The sequence below is a fragment of the Amblyraja radiata genome, chromosome 12, assembly GCF_010909765.2.
Source record: "Amblyraja radiata isolate CabotCenter1 chromosome 12, sAmbRad1.1.pri, whole genome shotgun sequence".
In the NCBI taxonomy this organism is placed as follows: Eukaryota; Metazoa; Chordata; class Chondrichthyes; order Rajiformes; family Rajidae; genus Amblyraja; species Amblyraja radiata.
In genome coordinates this window covers 37,228,185-37,252,979 of record NC_045967.1, presented here as the reverse complement: position 1 = coordinate 37,252,979, position 24,795 = coordinate 37,228,185, and the positions used below count along the sequence as shown (strand labels likewise).

The following is a 24,795-nucleotide window of genomic DNA, read 5'->3' as shown; positions in this document are numbered from 1 at the left end:
GTTACTCTCCATGGCGGATTCATTCTGGTTCGCCGCTAATTTTTCAACATGTTGAAAAATTTACGGCGACCATAATGAGGCCGCGACTAGTTCCTCACGACAATGAATGCAACTACCCGGCAACCACCCGCGAACATGTGGCCTAAGTGGGGCAAGCCAATAAGGGTCTGTGCAATTGTAACATGCCATCATTGCAGTTGGACTCAAATCCTTTAGATATGATGGCCAACATACAAAAATGTTGCCTATTTCCTTCGCTCCATAGATGCTGCTGCATCCGCTGAGTTTCTCCAGCTTTTTTGTGTACATACAATTTGCATTCCTGACTGTTATTGTAGAACAATGAAACAGCCAAGAAAGTAAACAAATAATTTGTAGCTGCAGTAGCCATTTAGCTTAACTCGGTATATTATAATTTTATCCAGTTACCTTTAATTTTATCTGCCTGTAATTATGTGGGTGGGATTTATACGTAGTCTGGGGCGTGTTCGTGGCTAGGTTTCTGGCGCAGACTCCAAGATAGTTTTTAGTTTAGTTAGGCGAAGACTATGGGAAGATATAGTTTTCGACCATGATCATCAGCATGAACAGGACATGATCAGGAGTATGATTGAAACGTATATATGCTGGAAGACGATGTACTTATACAAGAAGAAGTTTTCAGAGTGGTTTTACTGTTTTATACTACTACATTAAAGAAACTATTAATCAAGTGACTGTTTCTGGAATACTCATCTTTCAACGGCTTTGAATGTCTCGTGGAGAGCTCGTGGAATGCGTAAGATTACCTTCTGAACCATAGTCGGTTTATTAGTGACTATCGAGGACTAAAGCCTTGCGATGTCGTAAAGACTGTCACTACAGTAGCTTTCTTTGAAAATACCTCCTGGAAATCGTGGAGGACTACAGGCCAGGATTAAATAACCAGGTCATGAAAAAATCCATATTACAGTCTTCACCAAAGAGACAAACATCTGCTATCAATTTTCAAATCCCATTTAGTCAGAGTACTGAGTACACCCTCTCTCGCTGCTCCCCCTCTGTGCTCAATCTGAAGGAGGGTCTCGACCCGAAACGTCACCTTTTCCTTTTCTCCAGAGATGCTGCCTGACGTGCTGAGTTACTCCAACATTTTGTGTCTTTCTACTGAATGTAAATGTTGGGAAGTCATGTTACACCGGGTTAAAACTTTAGTTGGAGTATTGCCACATTGGGAGTATTGTGTGCATTCTGGTCACCACAACATAAGAAAGTTATGGAGGTTTTGATGAGAGTGCAGATGAGATTCACCAGTTTGTTGCCAAGGTTGGAATGTGTTAACTATAAGAAGATATTGGGCAAATTTGAATCATTTGTCTGGAGCATTGGAGGCTGAGGTGACGTGAGAGAAGTATATAAAATTATGAGAGGCCTAAACAGGGTAGTCCAGGGTCTCTTCTATAGATGAGGCTCTCACCAGGGTCTCTTCCATACCCCGTAACTCTGCTCGCACTCCCCATCCCCCCACTCGTAACAAGGGTAGAGTCTCTGCTACCTTCCACCCTAGCAGCCATCACATACAAAGATAATCCTCCGACATCTTCCCATCTCCTCCCCTGTCGGCTTTCCACAGAGACCGCTCCCTCCGTAACTCTCTGGTCAATTCTTCCGTTCCCACCCAAACCACCCCCTCCCCTGGTACTTTCCCTTGCAACCGCAGGAAATGCTACACTTGTCCCACTGTAAATTGGAGGAGCAGCACCTCATATTTCGATTGGGCAGTTTACACCCCAGTGGTATGAACATTGACTTCTCCAATTTCAGGTAGTCCTTGCTTTCTCCCTCTTTCCTCTCCCCTTCCCAGCTCTCCCACAGCCCACTATCTCCGCCTCCTCCTTTCTTCTCCCCCCCATCCCCATATCAGTCTGAAGAAGGGTCCTACACTCCATAGATGCTGCCTCACCCGCTGAGTTTCTCCAGCATCTTTGTCTACCTTCAACAGGGTAGTCAGAGTCATTTTCCAAGGGTGGAAATGTCAAATATTGGTCTTAGGTAAGAAGTGAAAGTTTAAATTTGCGAGGCTTTTTTTTTTACCTAGAGAGTGCTGCCAAAATAGGTAATAGAAGCTGATATAAAACACCATTTAAGATGCATTTGAACAGGTTCAAGAGCTTCAGGATACAGACTATGTGAAGGCAGACGGGCTTAGTTTAGATTGATATTTTAGTCAGTGCAGACATGGTGGGGTGTAGGGCCAGTTCATGTGCTGTTCTTTTCTATGTTCTATGTCTGAAGTTATCTCATTGAAATGTATGAGATTCTAATATGGCTCGACAGGATATATGTGGATTTGCTATTTGCTTTCATTGTTGTGTCGCAACTGTGGGATGGTTGGGGTAGCAAACTCAAGGTTGGCGATGAGGAGAATTTATTTTCATCCAGTGGGTGCCACATCTTTGGAATTCATTACCAAACAGGGCTATGGAGATTCAGTCACTGAGCATCATCGAAACAGAGATTGATATATTATCAGATGTTAAGAGAATCTGTGGAAATGAGGATATTCTAGGAGGGTGGCACTGAAGTAATGGAATAACTGTAGTCTTCATGAATGATGGTGGAGTCGAGGTCCAAATGGCCTCTCGAGGCTGCTGTTTCTTATATTGATTATAGACTTAGAACGGTGACGAGGAAACATTTTTTCACACAGAGAGTTGTGAATGTGGAATTCTCTGCCTCAGATGGAGGCCGGTTCTCTGGATACTTTCAAGAGAGAGCTAGATAGGGCTCTTAAAGATAGCAGAGTCTGGGGATATGGGGAGAAGACAGGAACAGGGTACTGATTGACGATGATCACATTGAATGGCGGTGCTGGCTCGAAGGGCTGAATGGCCTACTCATGCACCTATTGTCTATTTTGATGCACTTCAGCCTAGTTTTGAGGAATAGCTTCAATATTAAAGGAGGTGTGTTTGTAGATCAGATGCCCTGTATGATCAGCTGGAGTTATAAGACCAACATTTGCAATATATGGAGAAAAGTTGAACTTGTATTGTAATTTCACCAACATCTATTCATCTATCAATGCAGATTAGCTAACTGCTTATTGTCACGAGAATTGAAATACAATTTTTATTAGGCAGACTCAAGAAGCTGCAGCATTAAGTTTCCTGCCAGGCCAACGGAGTACTCTCAACGGAGTGGACTAGTGCCAGGAGGCCCAAAAAAGTAATATTTTTAAACATTCTTTATTGAACGAGAAAGTGCAGGATTGCTCCATGAAAATCCAGCAAGAGAGTTTAATCCTCCCCCACTATAATCAAGAGTGGGAACAAAGGACCTCAAATATTTTAAAAAGAAATGAAGCAGAAGATCAGGAAGAAAATATTTAAACTAATTTAAGGTGGAATGGTACAATGATATGTCAATCAACTTCTGAAAAAGCTAGGGCTGTAAAATTAATTTTTAGTTGTATTATTTTGTCGCTTTTTCTCCGGCAGACATAACGGACTACTGTTAGTGAACAGAAGCCAACAACTACTGTTGGATAGATAATAGTGAATGGGGAGGAATGTCTAATGGGATTAATTTTGAAATGTTTAAAAATATTTCTATTCTTGATGTGTTTTTAATCTTGACGGAGACCAGCTGTGTCAATTTTTTTCTTTAAAAAATGTTGCTGTTTTTGCTGACTTGTTTTATAATATCCAGGGAATTGCAGCTTACCTAGAGGCAAAATATTTCATCAACTGCTGAAATTAACTCAGTTTAGGAGTGAAAATTGTCAGAGTGCTGCCAATGAGAAAAGCAAATTTGAAGGAACCATTTACTTCTGCCATGTAAATGACAAATTAAAGGTAAAGCATAATTTCAGTAGTCAAAAGTTAGGATTTGGGGGAATATTATAAATGATCTCAAAAATCAAAAAGCATTTTCAACTTGAAAGAAGGAACTAACTACTTTCAGTAGGAGAAAGCTTCAGGTCAAACTTAAATATTTGTTTCTTGTCCAATACCCGACAGGAGATCTGTTGTGGAACTGAACGTTTGTGAGCAATTAAATGCAATGAAATGATTTCTGGCAACCAAATGTTAAAGTGGGTCAGGTGTATTGCTTATCTGCATACTCAAAGTTAAACGGAAGCACATCACAGCAAGACTTGTCATGAAATTAAGCCCATGGTTTACTTGTAGTTATGCAGCTGAACTGAAAGCAGTTGTACTCCATGAAAAAAAACTGATAATAGTGCAACAAACTGAAGACGAAGACTGAACAGCCTGAGAAAAAGTTTTGCAAATTGCTTTCAGAAGAGGTTAAATAGCACGGTGGCAAAAAATACCAGTAACTTATTGTTGATAATGCAGTGTTAAAGGGAGAAAAGTAACTCGAAAATCTCCACAAACCCATAGCTTGTTAGTGAAAAAAATAATGTTTAACTATTACATGTTAAAAGTTGTTCTCTACAATGTCATAGTAGGGAAGAAAAAGGTTGCCATTATGAAGCACTGCATTGTATTTCATGAGAAAATCATAGTTCTGTCATAGACACTTGTGAGATTGTGCTAAATATAACAAAATGTGTTGTTAGCAAATTCTGCTCCATTTTGCATAATCTCACTAATATCTTAGTACAAATAAGTGTTTGGCTATGTTTTCTTTAGTGGCTTTGGCCAAAGAAGATTTTTGTCAGGGAATTATATCCAACTTTTCCAAATAGATCAGTAACCCTCTAAAATCCATGCAAACCATCAAAATGGTTTAATGTCTTTTTCCAAAGGACGGTCTCAACAGATTGTGTTAATGTCTTCACAAATAGTCTGGACTCAACGATTTCCTGACTCTGGGACATACATGCCACCGTGTCAAACAATGAACCTATTTAGGTTCAGTTTTTGTGGTGGCAGACAGTCTGTAACCATACCAACTACTTCATAATGCACAATCATATTACAGCTAGTAGACAAAAGCTTTCAGAATTAATTATCATTGTGGAGATTATTGCATTTATTAACTACCTCATAATTTTACTGTTCAAGAAAAAAATACAAATTTTAAATAGATATATCCTATCAGTTGACGTGAAGTATACAACATGTAAATTAACTTAGATTTTCCTCAAGACAGAAGACTTTGAACATTTTATTTAACTTTACCGGACCTTGCATTTTTTTTTCAGTAAAGCTGCTCTCATTTAAATTCATGGAGCAATATTTTGGGAGAAGTATATGATTCACATCCAATGTAATTTTAATTTTGCAAACTGGTATAGGAACTCTTCAGTGTAATGTAAGTTACTGCCAGACATTTTTTTTTGTGAATGGACAGTGTAGCTTTAAGGGGCTGCTACAAGTCATTTACTGAGCGCAACAGAATGATGTCATAAGTTCCTCTCGCAAGCTTCCTTGCTTTTCCACATACTATAAACTTCAGAGTTGGAATTTTTATGGTACGGTAACATGGAAACATATGCTAAAGGTAATTAATACTTTTTCTGACCTTGAATTAACTAAAACTGTTAAGAGAAGCTTCTTTAAGGTTTTACATATTTTCATTTGCAGTGTAAAATTAAGCTTATGAATAATTTCAGTCGTGGTGACTAAAGTTTAAAGAAAATTCTGTTGACAATTTGTGTATTATCCTTTTTGACTGCTCTACATATTATTTATGATCAAAGTAATATGAATCATATGGCGCAGCTGAATTATTTTCTTGATCTCATTCCTAGATATAAAACACCAGCAGCTTTTCCAGAAGCTATAGACAAATTTGAAGCGACACATTTGCTTCACAGCTAGACATGAGGAGGCTATTGTTTTTGTTCACTCTAACTGTGAGAGCAGCTGCTGGATATAAATTTGGATATGAAGGTAAGAAAATATACTTTGCCATTTTACCCTACATTGAGACAATGCACATCAGACTATTGTCACCACAGGTCTAATTTTCTTTCATTTTTGATGAATCCACTGATTCCTCTGAAGTTCCAGAGTTGACAATAGTTCTATCATGTCACATATAATAAGCCATTTTTGGGGTCCTAATATTTGGGTGCAGCAACAACAATTTCTCCCCTATCCAACCGCAACTTCTCACCATCACACTCCACACTTATTGAGCTTAACTAACTACGGAGTGGGAATTAAACATGCATTCTCATAGAATACATTTTGCAGACGTTTATAGGAAAAAAAATAAAACTGCTTTCTTGAGGAATAATATTACAGGTCATTTATAAAACTCAATATAAAGCAAATAATTTTATCTGTGAGTACTCTTTACTGTGGAAGTGTTTTTTTTAACAATTTATTCCTATCCTAGAATTGCCCTCATGGTAGAAATAATATTTTCCTTCACCTTCAATTAGCTGACTTCTCCGTGGGACATGGAATGAGATAAAAGGCTTGAATTTAACTCCCAGTGGATGTAAACGCAGAGGCCCAGCAAATTTGGAGGTAGAGCCCCAGCAAATGATACATGCTGGGCCTCATTTTGTTCCAACAATTAGCTATTTGTATATTTATGTTGGAAATCAGGCACACCCTGCACATTTGCTGGGATCTGAGGAATGCAGCTTACTACAAGAGAAGTCTGATGAGGAAAGAGCAAAATGTACCAGTGGTCTTCTAGCTGGTGTGGACGGGATCTTGAGTAAAGGCCTGAGGTTTCCTTGTGGAGTCTGGGACAGCAAGCCTGCTTGGAATGGGGGAGATAGGGTGAAATGTTGATGAGACTTGGATCTTATTGAAGTGTTGAATTCCACTGCAGATGTGTGAACATTTCTTTGACAAATCATAGCCTTGGTACTTTGAGAAGTTTTCTTTTTCACTCACTCCTTTTATTTCCCTCTTTTCCTCACTCCCAACTGACACTAACACGAATGATATGGAATTATTGCTAAATAAAAACATGTGCTTATTAGAATAATTATATATAAAATTTTAATTTGATTGATAGAATTGCCAGTATTTTTCTTTCTTGTATGGTTCCTTATGATTTTATACTTTTCCATTCATCTCCAGTTGCCACAGGGTAATTAATTAAAAAGTTAGCTGTAAAATATTTTTGATTTAACACAGCTAAAATTTATTGAGGTTATAAAACTGGAAAGAACTAATGAATTTAAAAAAAAGGCACCAATTGCCAAAAAGGAGATTGCACCATATAGGAAAATGAAAGACAAAAATATGTTTTTGGTCTAAAAGATGAACAGCATTTGATTTCAGAATATTTATCTGTTTTTAGTTTAGTTTAGTTTAGAGATTCAGAGCGGAAACAGGCTGTTCGGTGCACCGGGTCCGCCCCGACCAGCGATCCCCACACATTAGCACTATCCTTCACACACTAGGGACAATTTTTACATTTACCAAGCCAATTAACCTACAAACCTGTACGTCTTTGGAGTGTGGGAGGAAACCGAAGATCTTGGAGAAAACTCACACAGATGACGGGGAGAACGTACAAACTCCGTACAGACAGCACCCGTAGTCAGGATCGAACCCGGGTCTCTGGCGCTGCATTCGCTGTAAGGCAGCAACTCTACCGCTGCGCCACCATTGATTGACAGATAACAGTTTGGAAGAATTGTAAATCAATGTGTATAGGGTGTCTTTAACAAGGGTTTACTTTAGTTTAGAGATACAACAAAGAAAGGGCCCCTAGGGTCCAGCGAGTCCATCAGTCACCCATTCACACTAGGTTATTTCATTAGGGGCAATTTAGAGAAACCAATTAATTAACCTACAACTTTTTTTTCAAAAAAAGACAATGACAATTCAACTCAAGATTTAAGGACGAAATCAGTGAATTATGGGGTTTGAGATGGCAGCCAGGTATACTGTCAGGGCCAGATCTTTCCAAAGGTTCACGCTCATGAAGGATATTCTGATGTTGACCTTGGAGAGAGATCACAGAGTTGTCTACAAACTTTGAGGCCCATGAAGATACATCATGGTACACCCTTTCAATGCGAGCATAGAAAGCATTGAGCTTGTCTGGGAATGATGTGTCGCTGTCACTTGCACTACTTGTTTTCATCTGTAGGAAGTGATGGCATGCACAGTTGCTGATTGTCCATCTGAGCCTCCAATTTAGTCTGGCAGTACCTCTGTATTCATATCCTGCTGGAGATCATACCTGGACATCTTGAATGGCTCTCGATTGCCTGATTTGAGCGCCACACTTCTGGTCCTCAGTAGATTGTAGATCTCCTAGTTCATGCAAGTCTTCAGCTTTGGGAACACTCGATTGCGTTTGAGACATAGGAGACTGCAGCTACTGGAATCTTGAGCAAACAAGAAAGTATTGGAGGAACTCAGTGGGTCAGATAATATCTGTAGAGGGAAATGGACAGACAGTGTTTTGCGTTAGAACCCCTCTGCAGTCTAGAGAAGTGTTCTGAAGTGAAATGTTGCCTGTCCATTTCCCTCCACAGATGCTGCCTGACTCATTGAGTTGCTCCAGCACTTTGGGCTTACTCAAATGGTTTTGCTAGAAACACATGCATTTCTTTCTGTGATAAGTAAAAACCGTGGCATACTTGTTCAGCTCCATTGCCATGTGCAAGAACACCCAAGATCCCCGAAACATCAATCTCTTGCCATTAAAAAACTTCTGCCTTTCTATTTTTTCTACCAAACCTCACATTTGTATACATTATATTCAATTATCTAGCATGTTCTTATGCATTCACTTAGTGTCTTTACCTAGCCTTATCTACATTGCTGGTTGACTGATTTACCAGGTTACAAAAGGATCTTGATTAACTAGACCAATGAGACAAGGAATACCAAATTAAATTGAATTCAGGAAAATGGGAGTGGTGCATTTTGGCAAGCCGAACCACGCAGGAAGGGGTAGGGTCCTCAGGGGTGTTGTAATATAGAGATCGAAGGGTGCAGGTGCATAATTCCTTGAAAGTGGTGAAGAGGTATACAAGGTTGCGAAGAAGGCATTTGGCACATTAACCATCATCGGTCAGGGTATGGAGTAATGGAATTGGAATATCGTATTGCAGCTGTGCAAAAAGTGTGGTCCCATTTGGGGTACTGTATACTGTACTGGTGTAGGTTTATTATTGTCGTGTGTACAGCGGTATAGTGAAAAGCTTTGTTTTGCATGCTATCGGGGACAACAGATGGCACAATGGGCTAAGTGTTCGGCTGGCAACCGGAAGGTAGCCGGTTCGAATCCCGCTTGGAGTGCATACTGTCGTTGTGTCCTTGGGCAAGACACTTCACCCACCTTTGCCTGTGTGTGAATGTGTGTGAGTGATTGGTGGTGGTCGGAGGTGCCGTAGGCGCAGATTGGCAGCCACGCTTCCGTCAGTCTGCCCCAGGGCAGCTGTGGCTACAGAAGTAGCTTACCACCACCGAATGTGACTGAGGAGTGAATGAATAATGCGATGTAAAGCGCCTTGAGTATTAGAAAGGCCCTATATAAATCCCATCCATTATTATTATTATTATTATTATTATCTGGACAGATCAGATATACCATACACATATACAATCTGTTCAAACTCAAGTATAATAGAAATACTGTAGCAAAGGGAAGATACAGAGTGCAGAGTATAGTTCTTGGCTTTGTAGCACATCAGTTCCTTAGACAAAATTCAATGTCCACAATTGGGTAATCAAACAGTACCCTAGCTTGTGAAAGGGCTTTTCAGAAGCCTAATAACAGAAGGGTGTTGCTTGCTTTCAAGCTTTTGTACTTATTACCACTCGGAAGCAAGGAGAAGGAATAACTGAGATAGGACAAGTCTTTGATTACATTGGCTGCCTTTCCAATATAGTGTGAAGTGTAGTTGGAGTTAATGGTGCTAAGTCTGGTTTGTGTGATGGACTGGGCTACATCTACAACTCTCTGCAATTTCTTATAATCTTGGGCAGAACCATTCACAAACCAGGCTGCAATGCAACCCAACAATATGCTTCCAATGGTGCAACTCTAGAAGTTTGTAAAAGCCACTGTACCCATGCAGAATTTCCGCAGTCTCCCTAGAAAGTAACGGCATTGGTGTACCTTAGTGGTTTTGCATTGTTGTGGTTGGTAGATGACAGATCATTAGTGATATTAATGCCAAAGAACTTAAAGCTTTTCAACTATTTCCACATCTGCATCACTGATACTAATTGGGGCATATACTTCACCATACTTCCTGAAGTCAATAACTAGCTCCTTCGTCTTGCTGACATTGAGGGAGAGATTATTGTCCAGATACCATGTCACTATGTTCTCAGTCTCCTTACTGTATTCCCGTCATTGTTCAAGATGTGGCCCATCACAGCAATAGACAAAATTAGAGCTGAATTTGATCATACAGTCTTAAGTTTAAAGGTAGTAGAAGACTGAAAATGCATCCTTGTGGGACACCAGTGTAGAGTGTTATTGTGGAGGACACGTCACCCATCCTCACTGAGGTCTGTGGCTCAAAGTCGAGGATCCGGTGACAGTGGGAGGGAGTTGATACCTGGGTCTTGGTGTTTGGAGATGTGTTTAGATGACATTATGGTGTTGAGGTAGGGTTGATAAATAGGAGCATAGGAGACCTTGTTGTCTTGGTGTTCCAGAGATGAGTTTAGGGCCAGGGTTGAGGGCATCTGTTTTGGACCAGTTACAACAGTCAGCAAACTGCAGTGGATCAAGACTGGCTGGAAGGCTGGAGTTAATGTGCACCATCACCAGTCACCTCATGATTGTGAATGTCGGAGCCACTGGACAGTAGTCAATGAGGCATGCTACCTTACCTTACTTTGGCACGGTGGTGGTGGTGGTCTTTTTGAAGCAGGTGGGGATCTCAGGAGTAGTGAGAGGTTAAATATGTCTGTGAAGTAGTGAGAGGTTAAATATGCCAGCTGATCTGCACAGTTCCTGAGGATGCGGCCAGGGGCACCATATACGGATCAGTTGCTTTTCGCAGATTCTCTCTCACGAAAGTTCACATTGTGTCTGCCTCAGTAACCGTTGGTACAGGCACACCCACGATGAGCTAGATGGGTGGCCTTCCACCACTGACCATCTGTTCAAAGTGGGTGTAGAATGCACTAAGTTCATCAGGGAGAGTCCAATCATTGTCAGCAATACCACCCACCATTGCTCTACAGCCCCTTATCGCGTGCTGGCCATACCACAATCTGCGGGTAATCTATGCCAATGCCTCAAGACTCCAGCTTAGTCCGGAAATCCCTCTTGACGATCTTACTGTGAAGATCATAGTCACAGAGTCATAGAGTGATACAGTGTGGAAACAGGCCCCTCAGCCCAACCTTGCTCACACCGGCCAACAATGTCCCAGCTACACTAGTCCCACTTGCCTGCGCTTGGTCCATATCCCTCCAAACCTGTCCTATCCATGTACCTGTCCAACTGTCTCTGAAATGATGGGAAAGTCCCAGCCTCCCCAACACCTTTGAGGAATTGCACCCCATTTAAACCCTTCACACTATGATTTTCCCAGTCTATATTAAGAAAGTTAAAATCCCCTACTACAACAACCTTATTTGGCCTGCAGCTGCCTGCAATCTCCTGGCACATTTGTTCTTCTAATTCCCGTTGACTATTTGGGGATCTGTAGTACACCCCCAACAAGGTGACAATCCCTTTCTTGTTCCTCAGCTGCGCCGATATAGCCTCACTAGGTGAACTGTCCGTAATGTCACCTCTGATCACTGCCGTGATATAGATAGATATAGATATGCCTTTATTGTCATTCAGACCGAAGTCTGAACAAAATTGCAGCAGTCATACATATAATATGATAAAAACAACAATAAACACATATTAACATCCACCACAGTGAGTCCACCCAGCATCTTCTCACTGTGATGGAGGCAAAAGTCTTAGGTCTGCAGTCTCTTCCCTCCTCTTCTCCCTCTGCGCTGAGGCGATACCCCCCGGGCGATGTTATAAATCAGTCCCGCGGCTCAAACACCGCGGCCCGGGGTGGTCGAAGCTGCCGCCCACCAGTCCTGCAGACGCAGCCGCTGGCCCGCGGCCGAACCCCGGACTCAGGCCACCACCGCCAGAACACCGTCCCAGCCACCCTCACGTGAGTACCGTGCCGTCTTCAGCCTCGGGCTGGGCCGCCCCGACATGGGCGCCGAACCTCCCCCGGGCCTGGCCGCCCCGACATGGGCGTCGCTTCTTCCCCGGGCCGGGCTGCCCCGACTTGGGCGTCGCTTCTCCCTCTGGCCGGGCTGCCCCGACTTGGGCGTCGCTTCTCCCTCCGGCCGGGCCGCCCCGACTTGGGCGTCGCTTCTCCCTCGGGCCGGGCCGCCCCGACATGGGCGCCGAACCTCCCTCGGGCTGCGAGCGCCGCACCTCCCCGAGCTCTGCCGCTCCGACGGGAGCCTCGTTCCACCCTTGGGCTGGCCGCCCTCACGATAGCGCCACAGCCTCTCACGGGAGCACTGTTCCAGCCCTGAGCCGGACCACCCTCACGGGAGCGAGCTCAGGGCAAGTCCTGACGGGCTCTACCTCCAGAGCCTCGAGGTCATCAGCTCCATTAGGCCTCAGCGCAGACGGAGACAGAGAAGGGGAATACGACAAAAAAGTCGCATTCCCCCGCAGGGAGAGACTGCAAACCCCGTTTCAATGCAAACCCCTCCTTAACCAGCAATGCAACCCCCTCTCCTCTTTTTCCCACACCCCTGTCTCTCCTGAAGCTCCTGTACCCCGGAACATTGAGCCGCCAGTCCTGCCCCTCCCTTAACCAGGTTTCAGTCATGGCTACAACATTCCAGTCGCTCGTACCTATCCATGCCCTAAGCTCCTCTGCCTTACCCGTCAGGCCCCTTGCATTAAAATGCAGATAGACGCAGTTTAAAGAAACCCTCCTTCCTCGCTCTCCGTCATAAATATATTTCTGCTACCCTGGAAAAGGAAGACTGTCATTAAACTGGAAAGGGTGCAAAGAGGATTTACAAAGATGTTACCTAAATTGGAGGCTGTCAGTTGTTAGGAGAGGCTAGATGGGCTTTAAGGAACAAGGAAATGGCAGATGAGTTGAACAGGTACTTTGGATCTGTTTTCACTAAGGAGGACACAAACAATCTTCCTGATGTACTAGCCAGAGGATCTGGGGTGACGGAGGAACTGAAGGAAATCCACATTAGGCAGGAAATGATGTTGGGTAAACTGATGGGACTGAAGACTAATAAATCCCCAGGGCCTGATGGTCTGCGTCCCAGGGTACTTAAGGAAGTGGCCCTAGAAATTGTGGATGCATTGGTGATCATTTTCCAATGTTCTATAGATTCAGGATCAGTTCCTGTGGATTGGAGGGTAGCTAATGTTATCCCATTTTTTAAGAAAGGCGGGAGAGAGAAAACGGAATTATAGACCAGTAAGCCTGACATCAGTGGTGGGGAAGATGCTGGAGTCAATAATAAAAGATGAAATAGTGGCACATTTGGATCACAGTAACAGGATCGGTCCGAGTCAGCATGGATTTACGAAGGGGAAATCATGCTTGACTAATCTTCTGGAATTTTTTGAGGATGTAACCAGGAAAATGGACACGGGAGAGCCAGTGGATGTAGTGTACCTGGATTTTCAGAAAGTATTTGATAAGGTCCCACACAGGAGATTAGTGGGCAAAAAAGGGCACATGGTATTGTGGGTAGAGTACTGACATGGATAGAAAATTGGTTGGCAGACAGGATACAAAGAGTAGGGATTAACGGGTCCATTTCAGAATGGCAGGCAGTGACTAGTGTGGTACCGCAAGGCTCGGTGCTGGGACCGCAGCTATTTACAATATATATTAATGATTTATATGAAGGGATTACAAGTAACATTAGCAAATTTGCAGATGACACAAAGCTGGGTGGCAGTGTGAACTTTGAGGAGGATGCTTTGAGAATGCAGGGTGACTTGGACAGGTTGGGTGAATGGGCAGATGCATGGCAGATGCGGATTAATGTGGATAAATGTGAGGTTATCCACTTTGGTAGCATAAACAGGAAGGAAGATTATTATCTAAATGGTGTCAAGTTGGGAAAAGGGGAAGTACAACAGGATCTGGGGGTCGTTGTTCATCAGTCAATGAAAGTAAGCATGCTGGTACATCAGGCAGTGAAGGAAGAGAATGACATGTTGGCCTTCATAACAAGAGGAGTTGAGTATAGGAGCAAAGAGGACCTTCTGCAGTTGTACAGGGTCCTAGTTAGACCATACCTGGAGTATTGTGTGCAGTTTTGGTCTCCAAATTTGAGGAAGGACATTCTTGCTATTGAGGAAATGCAGCGTAGGTTCACAAGGCTAATTCCCGGGATGGCGGGACTCTCATATGCTGATAGAATGGAGCGGCTGGGCTTGTATGCCCTGGAATTTAGAAGGATGGGAGGGGATCTTATTGAAACATATAAGATTATTAAGGGTTTGGACACTCTCCCACTAATGTTGGGGGAGTCCAGAACCAGGGGCCACCATTTAAGAATAAGGGGTAAGCCATTTAGAAGGAGATGAGGAAACACGTTTTCACACAGAGAGTTGTGAGTCTGTGGAATTTTCTGCCTCAGAGGGTGGTGGAGGCCAGTTCTCTGGATACTTTCAAGAGAGAGCTAGATAGGGCTCTTGAAGATAGCAGAGTCAGTGGATATGGGGAGAAGGCAGGAACGGGTTACTGATTGTGGATGATCAGCTATGATCACATTGAATGACTTGAAGGGCCGAATGGCCTACTCCTGCACCTCTTGTAAAAAAAAGTTCTAGTTCAAGCTCACATTTATTGTCACAATAACCAATGAAGATACAGTGATATCTGAGTTAAGCATACAGCCATACAAGTAAAAAGAACACAATACACAATAGAATTTACATAAACATCCACCACAGTGGAATCAGCATCCTTCACGGTGATGGAAGGCAATAAAGTTCAGTCATCTTCCTCCTTTGTTCACCCATGGTCGGGGCTTGAACCCTCGCAATTGCCGCTACAAATGTTCATGCCCTTTCATCGGGATGATCGAAACTCTGACGTCGGGACGGATCGGAACACATTCCGCGGCGAAGTTCCGCCGCTTCTTACCGGAGAATGTGGCTTCACGATGATAAAGTTCACAGGCCCCGCGGCTAGAAGATCCACAGACCGCTGCTCCATGATGTTAAAGTCAACAGGCACCCGCGGTCGGAGCTCCAACACTGGCGATCCTCGGCAAAGAATGCCATCGCCTGCTCCGCGATGGTAAATCCGTACCGCGCCTGCTGCTTGAAGCCCTGGATCAGTCTCCTCTCTGGAGAAGCCGCACCAATCCAGTCGTTAGGCCGCAAGGAGGGCGAAGACGCGACACGGAAAAATCTCCGTCGAGGTAAGTGACTGGAACCGGTTTCCCCCTATTCACCCCCCACATCAGGCATACCAAGAAACATTAAAACATACATTTAGACACACTAAAAATAACAAAAAAGTAGAAAAAACACACGAGATGCTGGCCACCCGGTGGAGAAGTTTAAGAGGTTATGAGTTTTATAAAATCATGAGGGGCACAGATTAGGTAAATAGTCACAATCTTTTCCCCAGGATAAGGAGCCCAAAACCTGAGGGCATGGCGTAAGGTGTGAGGGGCATGTTTTAAAGGTGCTTGAGGGACAACTTTTTCACACTGAGTTGTGCATAGATGGAATGAGCTGCCAGTGGAAGTGCTAAAAGCTGATTCAATTACGGCATTCAAAAGGCACGTGGGCCAGTTCACAGACAGGAAAGGTTTGGAGGGATCAGCATGGACTAGTTGACTGAAGAGCCATGTTACACTTTGTTTGTGTTACTGAACCTCAATTACCCATGCATGTGAAAGACCTAAATGTTTTATGTCACATACCACTAATTTATCATTGCAATTTGTTAAATCAGATGAAGAAAATTAAACTGTAAATTTAAAACACATTTTTTTAAATGAAAGTAACATGCCGGAAGTGGCGGCGCTGCCTTGCAGCTGCGGCTCGCCTGCAGTCCGTTTGTCTTTTCTTTTTTTGTTTTCTTTTGTCCTGTTTTTACAGTTTATTTCGGTTTATTTAGTTGTGTATGTGTGGGGGGGTGGGTGTAACATGTTTTTTGACACTTCCTTCGGGGGGGATGCGACCTTTCATGCCGTATCCCCGTCTCCGTCTGCGCTGAGACCTATCGCGGAGCTGGCGGACTCCAACTGCGACTGACCTCGAGGCTCCGGAGGCAGAGCCAGGACTTACCAACGCGAGGCTGGCCGACTTCGGGGCTGTGGTTGCGGGGCGACCAAACTTCCGACCCGACTTTGGAGCCTCGGAGGCTCGGCCGCAGGCCAGTGGACGACATCGTCGGGAGCTCACAGGTTGGTGACCTGTTTTTCCAGAGCTCCCACAACTACAGCTGCGTCCGCTGGACTGGAGGGCGGCAGCTTCGATCGCCCCGGGCCGCGGAGTTTGAACCGGCCCGTTTGCGGAGCTCGGATTCAGCCGCGGGACTTGCACACCATCACCTGGCGGGGTCGCAATATCGGAGGCTTGGATTGCCTCGGCGCAGAGGGAGAGCAAGGAGGGAAGAGACAATGACTTTGGGACTTTAAACTGTGTTGAGTGTTTGTTTTGTTATTATTCTATGTTATGACTGCAGGCTAAACCATTTCGTTGCACTGAAAAGTGCAATGACAATAAAATTGAATCCAATCATCCCCTTTTCACCAAAGTTCACATTCAGAGATTGTAATATTCAGGAAACATTAGTAAAACATCTGGTAACTATTAGTCATTTCTCAATATTTTAACTTTTCCTTACAACCAATCACAATTTATGTATCGTTGTTGTTGGGTAATACTTAGTTGTTCTCTGCCAAATACACACTATCCAAAGATAATCTATTATTCAAAACTATTTACTGTTGTCGCGAATGGATTTTTTTCACTAATTCAGTCACAAATATCACTGGGGATTTATCTCCAACAATTCTGGTATAGGTTTATCAACTATACTTTCTTCAGGGAAAGCAGACATCTGAGAACCATTGTAATTTACCTTTTTTATGTGAACACATTATAGAATACTGAAAAATATAAAAGCAATCATTTTCAAGTTTGTGATGTTGTCATGATGAAAATATCAGATGGCCATCTTTAAGTCTGTGGAAGTCATTATTCAATTTATCAAACTGTCTCTTGAGGAAAACTGTTCCTTTTGCTGAAATGCACTGGTTAGCAAGCATCTACTGTGTCACAGCATTCCTGTTCACTGTGTCACCTCAGCATTCCTGCCAAAAAAGTAATGAGTGAGGAATTCTTAAGTTCCTAATAGCAAATGCCATTGTGCCATTGATAGTTAACACATGGAATTAATTTCCTAACATTTCAAAATTAAATTGATTCACACTCTACTAGAAATCAGAAGTTCTATCCCAAAATTGTGGACACTGCTGCAGCTTGAACCTTCAAGACTGAGTGAAAGACCTTTTGAGCTGATGAAATTGAATTAGAGATCAATTGTGATCCAATTGGATGGTAGAACATGCTGAATGTCCTGGGCAGCACAGTTGTTTCAGTTATCGAGCTGCTGCCCCACAATGCCAGATACCCGGGTTCGATCCTGACCTCGGGTGCTGTCTGTGTGGAGTTTGCACATTCTCCGTGTGACTGCGGCGGTTTTCTCCGGGTGCTCCGGTTTCCTCCCACATCCCAAACACATGCAGGTTTATAGGTTAATTGGCCTTTGTAAAAATTGTCTCTAGCATGAAGTGGGATAACCAATGTGGACTCGGTGGGTCAAAGGTCCTTTTCCAATGCTGTATGCCAAAATTAAACTAAAACTTGACACCCCTGAAACAAATGGGGCACTTGGATAACACAGACATCCATTTTGTTTCTCCATCTCATTCCATCTTTGAACGTGAATGCAAGTTGATTTCCCCTTATCCAGTTCTGATAAAATGTTGTGACCTGAGCACAATTGTTATCTGACCTGCTGAATATCCTTGACATTTTCTGCTTTTATTTCAGATTTCCAGGATCAATTTTTTGCTTTCAAATTAAAGTGTTGTTGTTTTGTGCGCATGTGTGATTAACATTTTGATTAAATACTTGGATATAGCTTCCAAGTATTTGGGGGCTAATATTTATAGATGAGTTGTTAAGTCATTGTTGCTCAATTTCTTCAATCTAAGTACACGAAGCTCAACCACCATCAAAGTAACTTGCTTAATTAACCTGTCTCAAAAGAAGAGGAAAACAAAATGGCAATAAAATTGCAGAGGAATATCAATGTAAACCATTTGACATACTGTGAATGATGAAGGTGAAGTTTAAAATTAATAAGCCTCGTACAGTTGACGAAACACTGGGATATAACTTTGATTGTAAGTCCCTGTTGCATTGTGTCAAAGTACCAGGGGATTCCAAGGAAGCTTCAGAATATGGTTGCACAATAGTAATCAATTTCAATCTTGTCTTAAAATTCAAACCATACGTCTTTCACCCTAAGAAGTCCTTGGGGGACCTAAGAAGAGCATCTGTCTAGGCAAGTCATCTCACCATTGTAGAAAAGAGTAGCCACCTCTCTGATGTAGGGTCCAAACCTGAAGTAAGGTCCCGGCCCATAACTTTGTCAGTTCCTTCCTTCTACAGATGCTGCCTATCCCACAGAGTGCATCCAGTACTTTGTGTTTTACTCAAGATTTCGGCATCTGCACTTCCTTGTGTCTCCGACTAGCCACTTCTAAACTTTTACATATGTCAGAAGCTCATCTTATCCCTTTAATATCTTCTCACAGTGTATTTTTAGTTAAACTGAAGGATTTAAATTTGAGGGTTTTATATGGAACATGGCAGTCTTTATAAAGTTATTTTGGAAATGTTTTTAGTGTGGTGTCCTTTATTTTGGTATATTTCCAAAAAGTTGTTATGATGCTTAATGCGAGGGCATGAATAACCTGTGGTACTGTTGGTAAATGGAGTGTTTGTGGTTGCAGTGGCAGTTTCTAAGTGCAGCTTTCAGAATGTTCTATCACAAACTGAAAGCAACATGGTTATTGTCAGATTACCAGGTGTCATTCTGCATGATTTTCTGCCTTTCATGCATTAGGATGGACAGTGAATTAGTTGATTTACCTTTAATTTGGCTGCAAAGCAGAGCAATAATTGTAACATAACGGGTCTAGCCTTGCAGAGGTTGGGGCCGGAAAAAAAATGTTGGATAACATTGAACTATTATGGGACCAGAAATGTGGGCTCATAGCAATCTAGTTTTTGGTACCTTGCAGACACCTGGAAATCATGTGCACTCCCACTGCTATTTATTGCCAAGAGAGAATGAAATGTGGTTGGATCACTTTCAATAGTAAATGTTTTTATCCACAAAACAAAAGCTTACTGTTGGATGTTGGAAATATTTCCATTTCCATTTCCATCTAAAACGAAAACAGAGGTATAAAAATACATTGCCATGATTATCTTGCCAACTGCTGGTAAAGTGGACCTTCTCCTGATCTGAGTTTGCAGTTCGAGCAGTACCACTGGCAGATTTCCGTGAGATTCATCTCATGGAAACACAGATGTCTCACAAATTATTCCTTAATGAGATTTAATTAGGTAAATTGCACCCTCAACACCATTAATAGATTTGATTTTGCAATGAATGGTCTTCTCCCCTCTAGCCATCCTCAATCTTACAGCTTTTCCTACCATATGTACTCTTTTCATTCACCGAGTTATACTGAAATGAGAGGAATGCCTGTGAATGCAGCCAGGACTTGGAGCAACTGGTTTTGTAGAAGCTTGAAGTCAGCATAAACTTCATATCCTGCCTTGCAATTTTGTGTAGTCCTCTGCATCTTGAACTATTTTCGGAAGACAAACAACATATATTAAATCTTTGTTACAGTCAGAATTTTAACCAGAAACAGATGCAAGTAAAGTCTCCCCTGTCCTTGACATCTTAAATCATTTTCCAACTAGTGAAATATCAATGATTTGTACTTAAAGCCCTGTCCCACGGTACGAGTTCATTCCAAGAGCTCTCCCGAGTTTGCCCTGATTCAAACTCAGAGATTTACGGTAATGGCCACTCGTCGGTACTCGGGGATCTCGTGGACATTTTTCAACATGTTGAAAAATCTTCACGAGTCTTCCCGTGCTTACCTGCAGTTAGCGAGTCTTCTCGAGTACCTGCAGTTAGCGTTACGAGCCGCTAAGAGACATCCCCGAGCTCCGACATACCCGCTACGTTCATTCTCCGTGCTTACCGTGTTTTTAACTCGGGAGAGCTCTTGGAATGAACTCGTACCATGGGACAGGGCTTTTAGTGTTGTCAGATCAGAAACCTTACCACCAATTAATGGCCAGCTAGCTGCACCAAACAACTGAATTATTAAACCAGATTATTTTAGTGATGGTTATATATTGTATGTGCAAAGTTATAAGTGTATATCTAATGGTACACAAATCCCACAAATTGTAAAAAAAAATCAGTATTGAGGTAACAACGTAAACATAACAAATCTGGCAATAAAACTCTATTTACAGTGCCTGTTTATCTTTTTTCCTATAATCAGTGATTTGTCTCGACTGGTTTGTTACTTCTCTGCACTTCTCAGCACCTAACAGCAAGTGTTAAATGACACAAATATATATCACGCTGCTGCTACTTTCTCCTTCCACTCAGCGTATGCACCAGAAGAGTTACGCTGCAAAATTACAACTTTATCATGCTAGTTAATTTTGAATGCACTCAGCTGCGTATACAATAGGGCCAGGAAACAGAAGGGTCTGGTGTCAAAATGACTTCTACTTTGGTGCTGGACGAAGATGTATGAGCTGTCTTCATGCAGCGTGAATATGGGTCCACAGAATACACCATCCCTTATTCTGTGAGGGCCAGTTTGGATTTGGGAAGAATCCAAAAGAGAAGGGGGTCACCGTAGATCTGAAATTCTACTGGACCACTCAGCTCGATTTTAGTATTCACGATATCTGTTCATATCCTGTGAAAAATGTCTCCCTTCCTGCCTCTCAGTCTTCCCACTATCTTATGATCTACAGATATGTCAGAAGAGTATTGGAATACTTTTCATTTGTCTAAACTGCAGCAGCCACAACACTCAAGAAACCCGAACCCATCCATGACAAGGTAGCTGCTTAATTAGCACTCATTCTTGCACCTTAAACATTAATTTCCTTCACAACCAGTTCACAAAGACACATCCTAAATACATTGCAGCAATTTACCCAACCCTTTTTAATAAGATAACCCAAATCCACAGTGAAGCAAATACAGTGGACACATGAGTATGCCACAAAATGTATGTTTCTCTCCAAGGCTCATCCTATATTGACTAGGAATTATGATGCTGTTCCTTTGTCACGTGTTCAAAATCTTGAAATGGTATAACCAATATTTGAAGATCTAAAACATTTTTAAAAAGCAGATGCTGGAAATCTGAAATATAAAAATGGAAAATGCTGGAAACACTCAGCAGGTCAGACAGCATATGTGGATGGTGAAAATGAGTTACCGTTTCAAGTCGAAGATTCTTTTCCAGAACTGGAAATATGCAAGGTGGGAGATGGATGGATATATCAAAAAAAATAAGGTAAGACTAAGACTGCTGTGGGTGTAAGCTGTAATTGAAGTCAGCTGGTCACTGAAATATTGAGGGCCGTTAGAGAGAGGGAGAGAATCTGAACTAAGGAATATAAAAGCTAACAAAAAAGGGAGTTAGAGAGTGAGAACACAAATAAAGGAATAGAAATATATTATAGAATATAATAGAAATATAAAAATGAATAGAAATAAAGGAATAGAAATATATAGCATGCCCTATAGACCAGGCCCCGCTAAGGGAGAGAGCAACATACCAGAGATGATACACAGAAAAAGTGAATTATGTGAAGTTGCAGGTTCTGGTAATAAGCCAGGAAGGTTTATTCCTACGGATTTATCCCTGTGTTATTGATTAACATACTTCCTTGTTTACAAAGACCCGCAGAGGGCAACATGCTGAAAAAAGGCTTTCATCAGTCAACCACTAACACATCTGCAAAAGTTCTTTGTGTTAAGTGAATGGTGGGAAGTTGCTAATTTATCCATACATTGCTTTACTACTTGTAGGACCTAATAGATGTGCTATAGTTGCTTGAATCACAATAACAAATGCTCATTTCAGAGTATACCAATGTCATTGAATTAATTTGAGATGTTACTGAAACATAAGTTGCCTTTTCACTTTATCTTTCCTTATTTACTTTCCTAACTCCAGATGCTCAATGACCAGAAATTATTTTCAAGAGATCACATTTTTGTTATCGTATTGGCTGTACCCGCCTGCAGTAAAGTTCCTGAACTGAGTGATGAAGGTTTTGTTTTGTTTGTGACAAGCTCTACATGTGCACTGACGATCAATATATTTACTGTTTTGTGGAATGAGTCAGGAGTTCCTGTCTCATTTCCTGTGGAGAGTAGAATCTGAATAATTTCAACTATATTAAATTCGAATGACTCAAGAGGAATAAGTTAAATAAAAACCCATCTGAAAAATGTGGATTGTGGATGCTTTATAAAACTTTACATGTTGCCACTATATTAAAACTTTGGTTTCATGTTGCAAATTTAAAAAACTTCATGTTGCAGCTTTATAAAACTTTGGTTAGGCCACATTGGAGTGTTGCGTGCTGTTCTTGTCACCCCATTGCAGGAAAGATGTGAAGGCTTTGGAGAGAGTGCAGAAGTGGTTTACCAGAATGCTGCCTTAATAAGAAGGTATTAGCTATAAGGAGAGGTTGGACAGACTTGGATTGTTTTCACTGGAGCATCGGAGGTTGAGGAAAAATCTGATAAAGTTTATAAAATTATGAGGCATAGATAAGATAGACAGTAAGAACAGTTTCCCCCAGGGTGGAAGATAGAGGGCATAGCTTTAGGGCAGAGGTGGAAAGAAGAAATTAGATGTGCAGGGCAAGCTTTTTGTACGTTCCCAGGTTTGGAGATATGTCTATTTGGATAGTTTTTTAGATTTGGGCATCTCAACATATAGCAATATAACATTTTATCAAAAGTCTGAAAATTGAGAAGTACACAAAATCCTAGAGTAACTTAGCAGATGAGGTAACATCTTTGGAGGACTTGCTAAGGCAACATTTTGGTCGGGAACTGTCAAAGGGTCCCAACCCAAATGTCGCCTATCAATGTCCACCAGAGATGCTGCCTGACCCTGCTGAGTTACTCCAGCAATTTATGTTCTTGTCATCTTTTTTTTATTTTTATTATTTTATTATTATTTATTTTTTATATTAGAAGGAAGTACAATACTGTGGTACCCTTTTTCAGGTGCCAAATATATGTTAGCATGTTACATTCTATGCACATCTTCATTAAAAAAACATTTTTTTTTAAAGAGAGAGAGAGAAAGAGAGACTAGGTAATAGAGAATAGAAAAACATGTGATGTATAGTGTGTGAGAAAGAAATGGAAAAGAGAGTAGGTGAGGAAAAGAAAAAAGAAGAAAGAGAGAAAGAAAGAGTAGAAAATAGGAGATAGGTGACTTCCGGTTGGCGCCACGATGTGAGTGGAATCGCGCCATTACAGCTCCGAAAAAAACTGAATTTAAAATGGGGGTAAAAGGGTCAAACAAACGCACTTACCACAGGAGATCGATTGCGAACGGCTCCGGCAGCGTTTAAAAGGTGCGTGACGTCATCAGGCGCGCGATTTTAAGAAGAAATTATGACCCAGCGCTCCCCCACCCCCACCACTGGAAAAAAATCTACGAGAAAGGAAACTGGCCTCAGCTCGAGTGCAGCTGCTGCTTCTCAAGAAGATGTCTCACAGAGGAAAGCTGAAATGGAGGAACTTAAGACTACCATTCTAGGTGAGATAAAGAAGCAGAGGAAGGGGTATATGGAGGAGATAAAGAAGCAGAGGAAGGAGTATATGGAGGAGATAAAAAGTTTAAAAGCGGATATGCTGGTGTCTCACGAGAAAAATAAAGAAGATAAAGAAGACTTAATAAAACAAGTTATAACGACGGTAAAAAGTATGATGGATGAGTGGAAGGAAAAGGCTAATGCCGAGTTACAAACTCAAATTGAGGATGTAAAGGATATAGCTGCTGGGATGGAAAGAAAGCTGGATGACAAGATAGATCCTACTATAATTTCGCTAGACCAACAAGGCGAAGCAATTAAAGAGCTAACTAAAATTGCTGAAGTGAATACTAAGGAGACCGAAAAACTCCGTGCCGAGAACAAACGCCTCTTAGAATTATTACGTAAAACAAACGAGAAATGTATTGATCTGGAGGGACGCCAACGCCGTAAAAATTTGCGTATAGTTGGTCTGAGCGAAGGTCGTGAGGGGAGTCAAGATCCTCGAAAATTTGTTGCAAAACTTTTAATGGATATTCTGAATTTGGATCATGAACCCCTGTTGAGCCGTGCACATAGGGCTCTAAGACGGGCCCCTGGGATAGGTTCATCGCCCAGACAAATGATTGTAAAAGTGGCCTTTGACCATGTCTTCGAAGAAATGATGAAGATAATAATAAAAAAGAGAAACCTGAAATACGAGGGAGACAACATCAGTATTTTTAGAGACTTCCCAGCAGAAGTGGCCAAGAAAAGAGCACTATTTAAAGAAACAAAAGGTATCCTGAGGAATTTACAGAATACTAAGAATCTGAGATATGGCTTGATGTACCCAGCAATACTGAGAGTAACTTATGATGACAAGGAATATCGTTTCGTTAAGCATACTGAAGCATTGAAATTCGCCCGAGGCATACAGCAGAAGCCAGAAGATGAAGAGAGAGAAGATGCGGAGGAAGAATCCGAGGGAGAAGGAGAGGACTGAACTTTTATCATCGA

At 42.0% G+C, this 24,795-nt stretch overlaps 1 protein-coding gene across 1 annotated transcript in view; it reads left to right on the top strand.

Annotated features, from left to right (window-relative positions):
- Positions 1–5,319: 5,319 nt before the first annotated feature.
- Positions 5,320–24,795, top strand: part of srpx2 (sushi repeat containing protein X-linked 2) — a 60,863-nt gene continuing 41,387 nt past the window's right edge. Inside the window, exons 1-2 of the mRNA XM_033030536.1 lie at positions 5,320–5,454; positions 5,705–5,846. Coding sequence (XP_032886427.1) covers positions 5,777–5,846 — 70 coding nt within the window. The 5' untranslated portion in view covers positions 5,320–5,454; positions 5,705–5,776. The remainder of the gene's footprint in view (positions 5,455–5,704; positions 5,847–24,795) is intronic.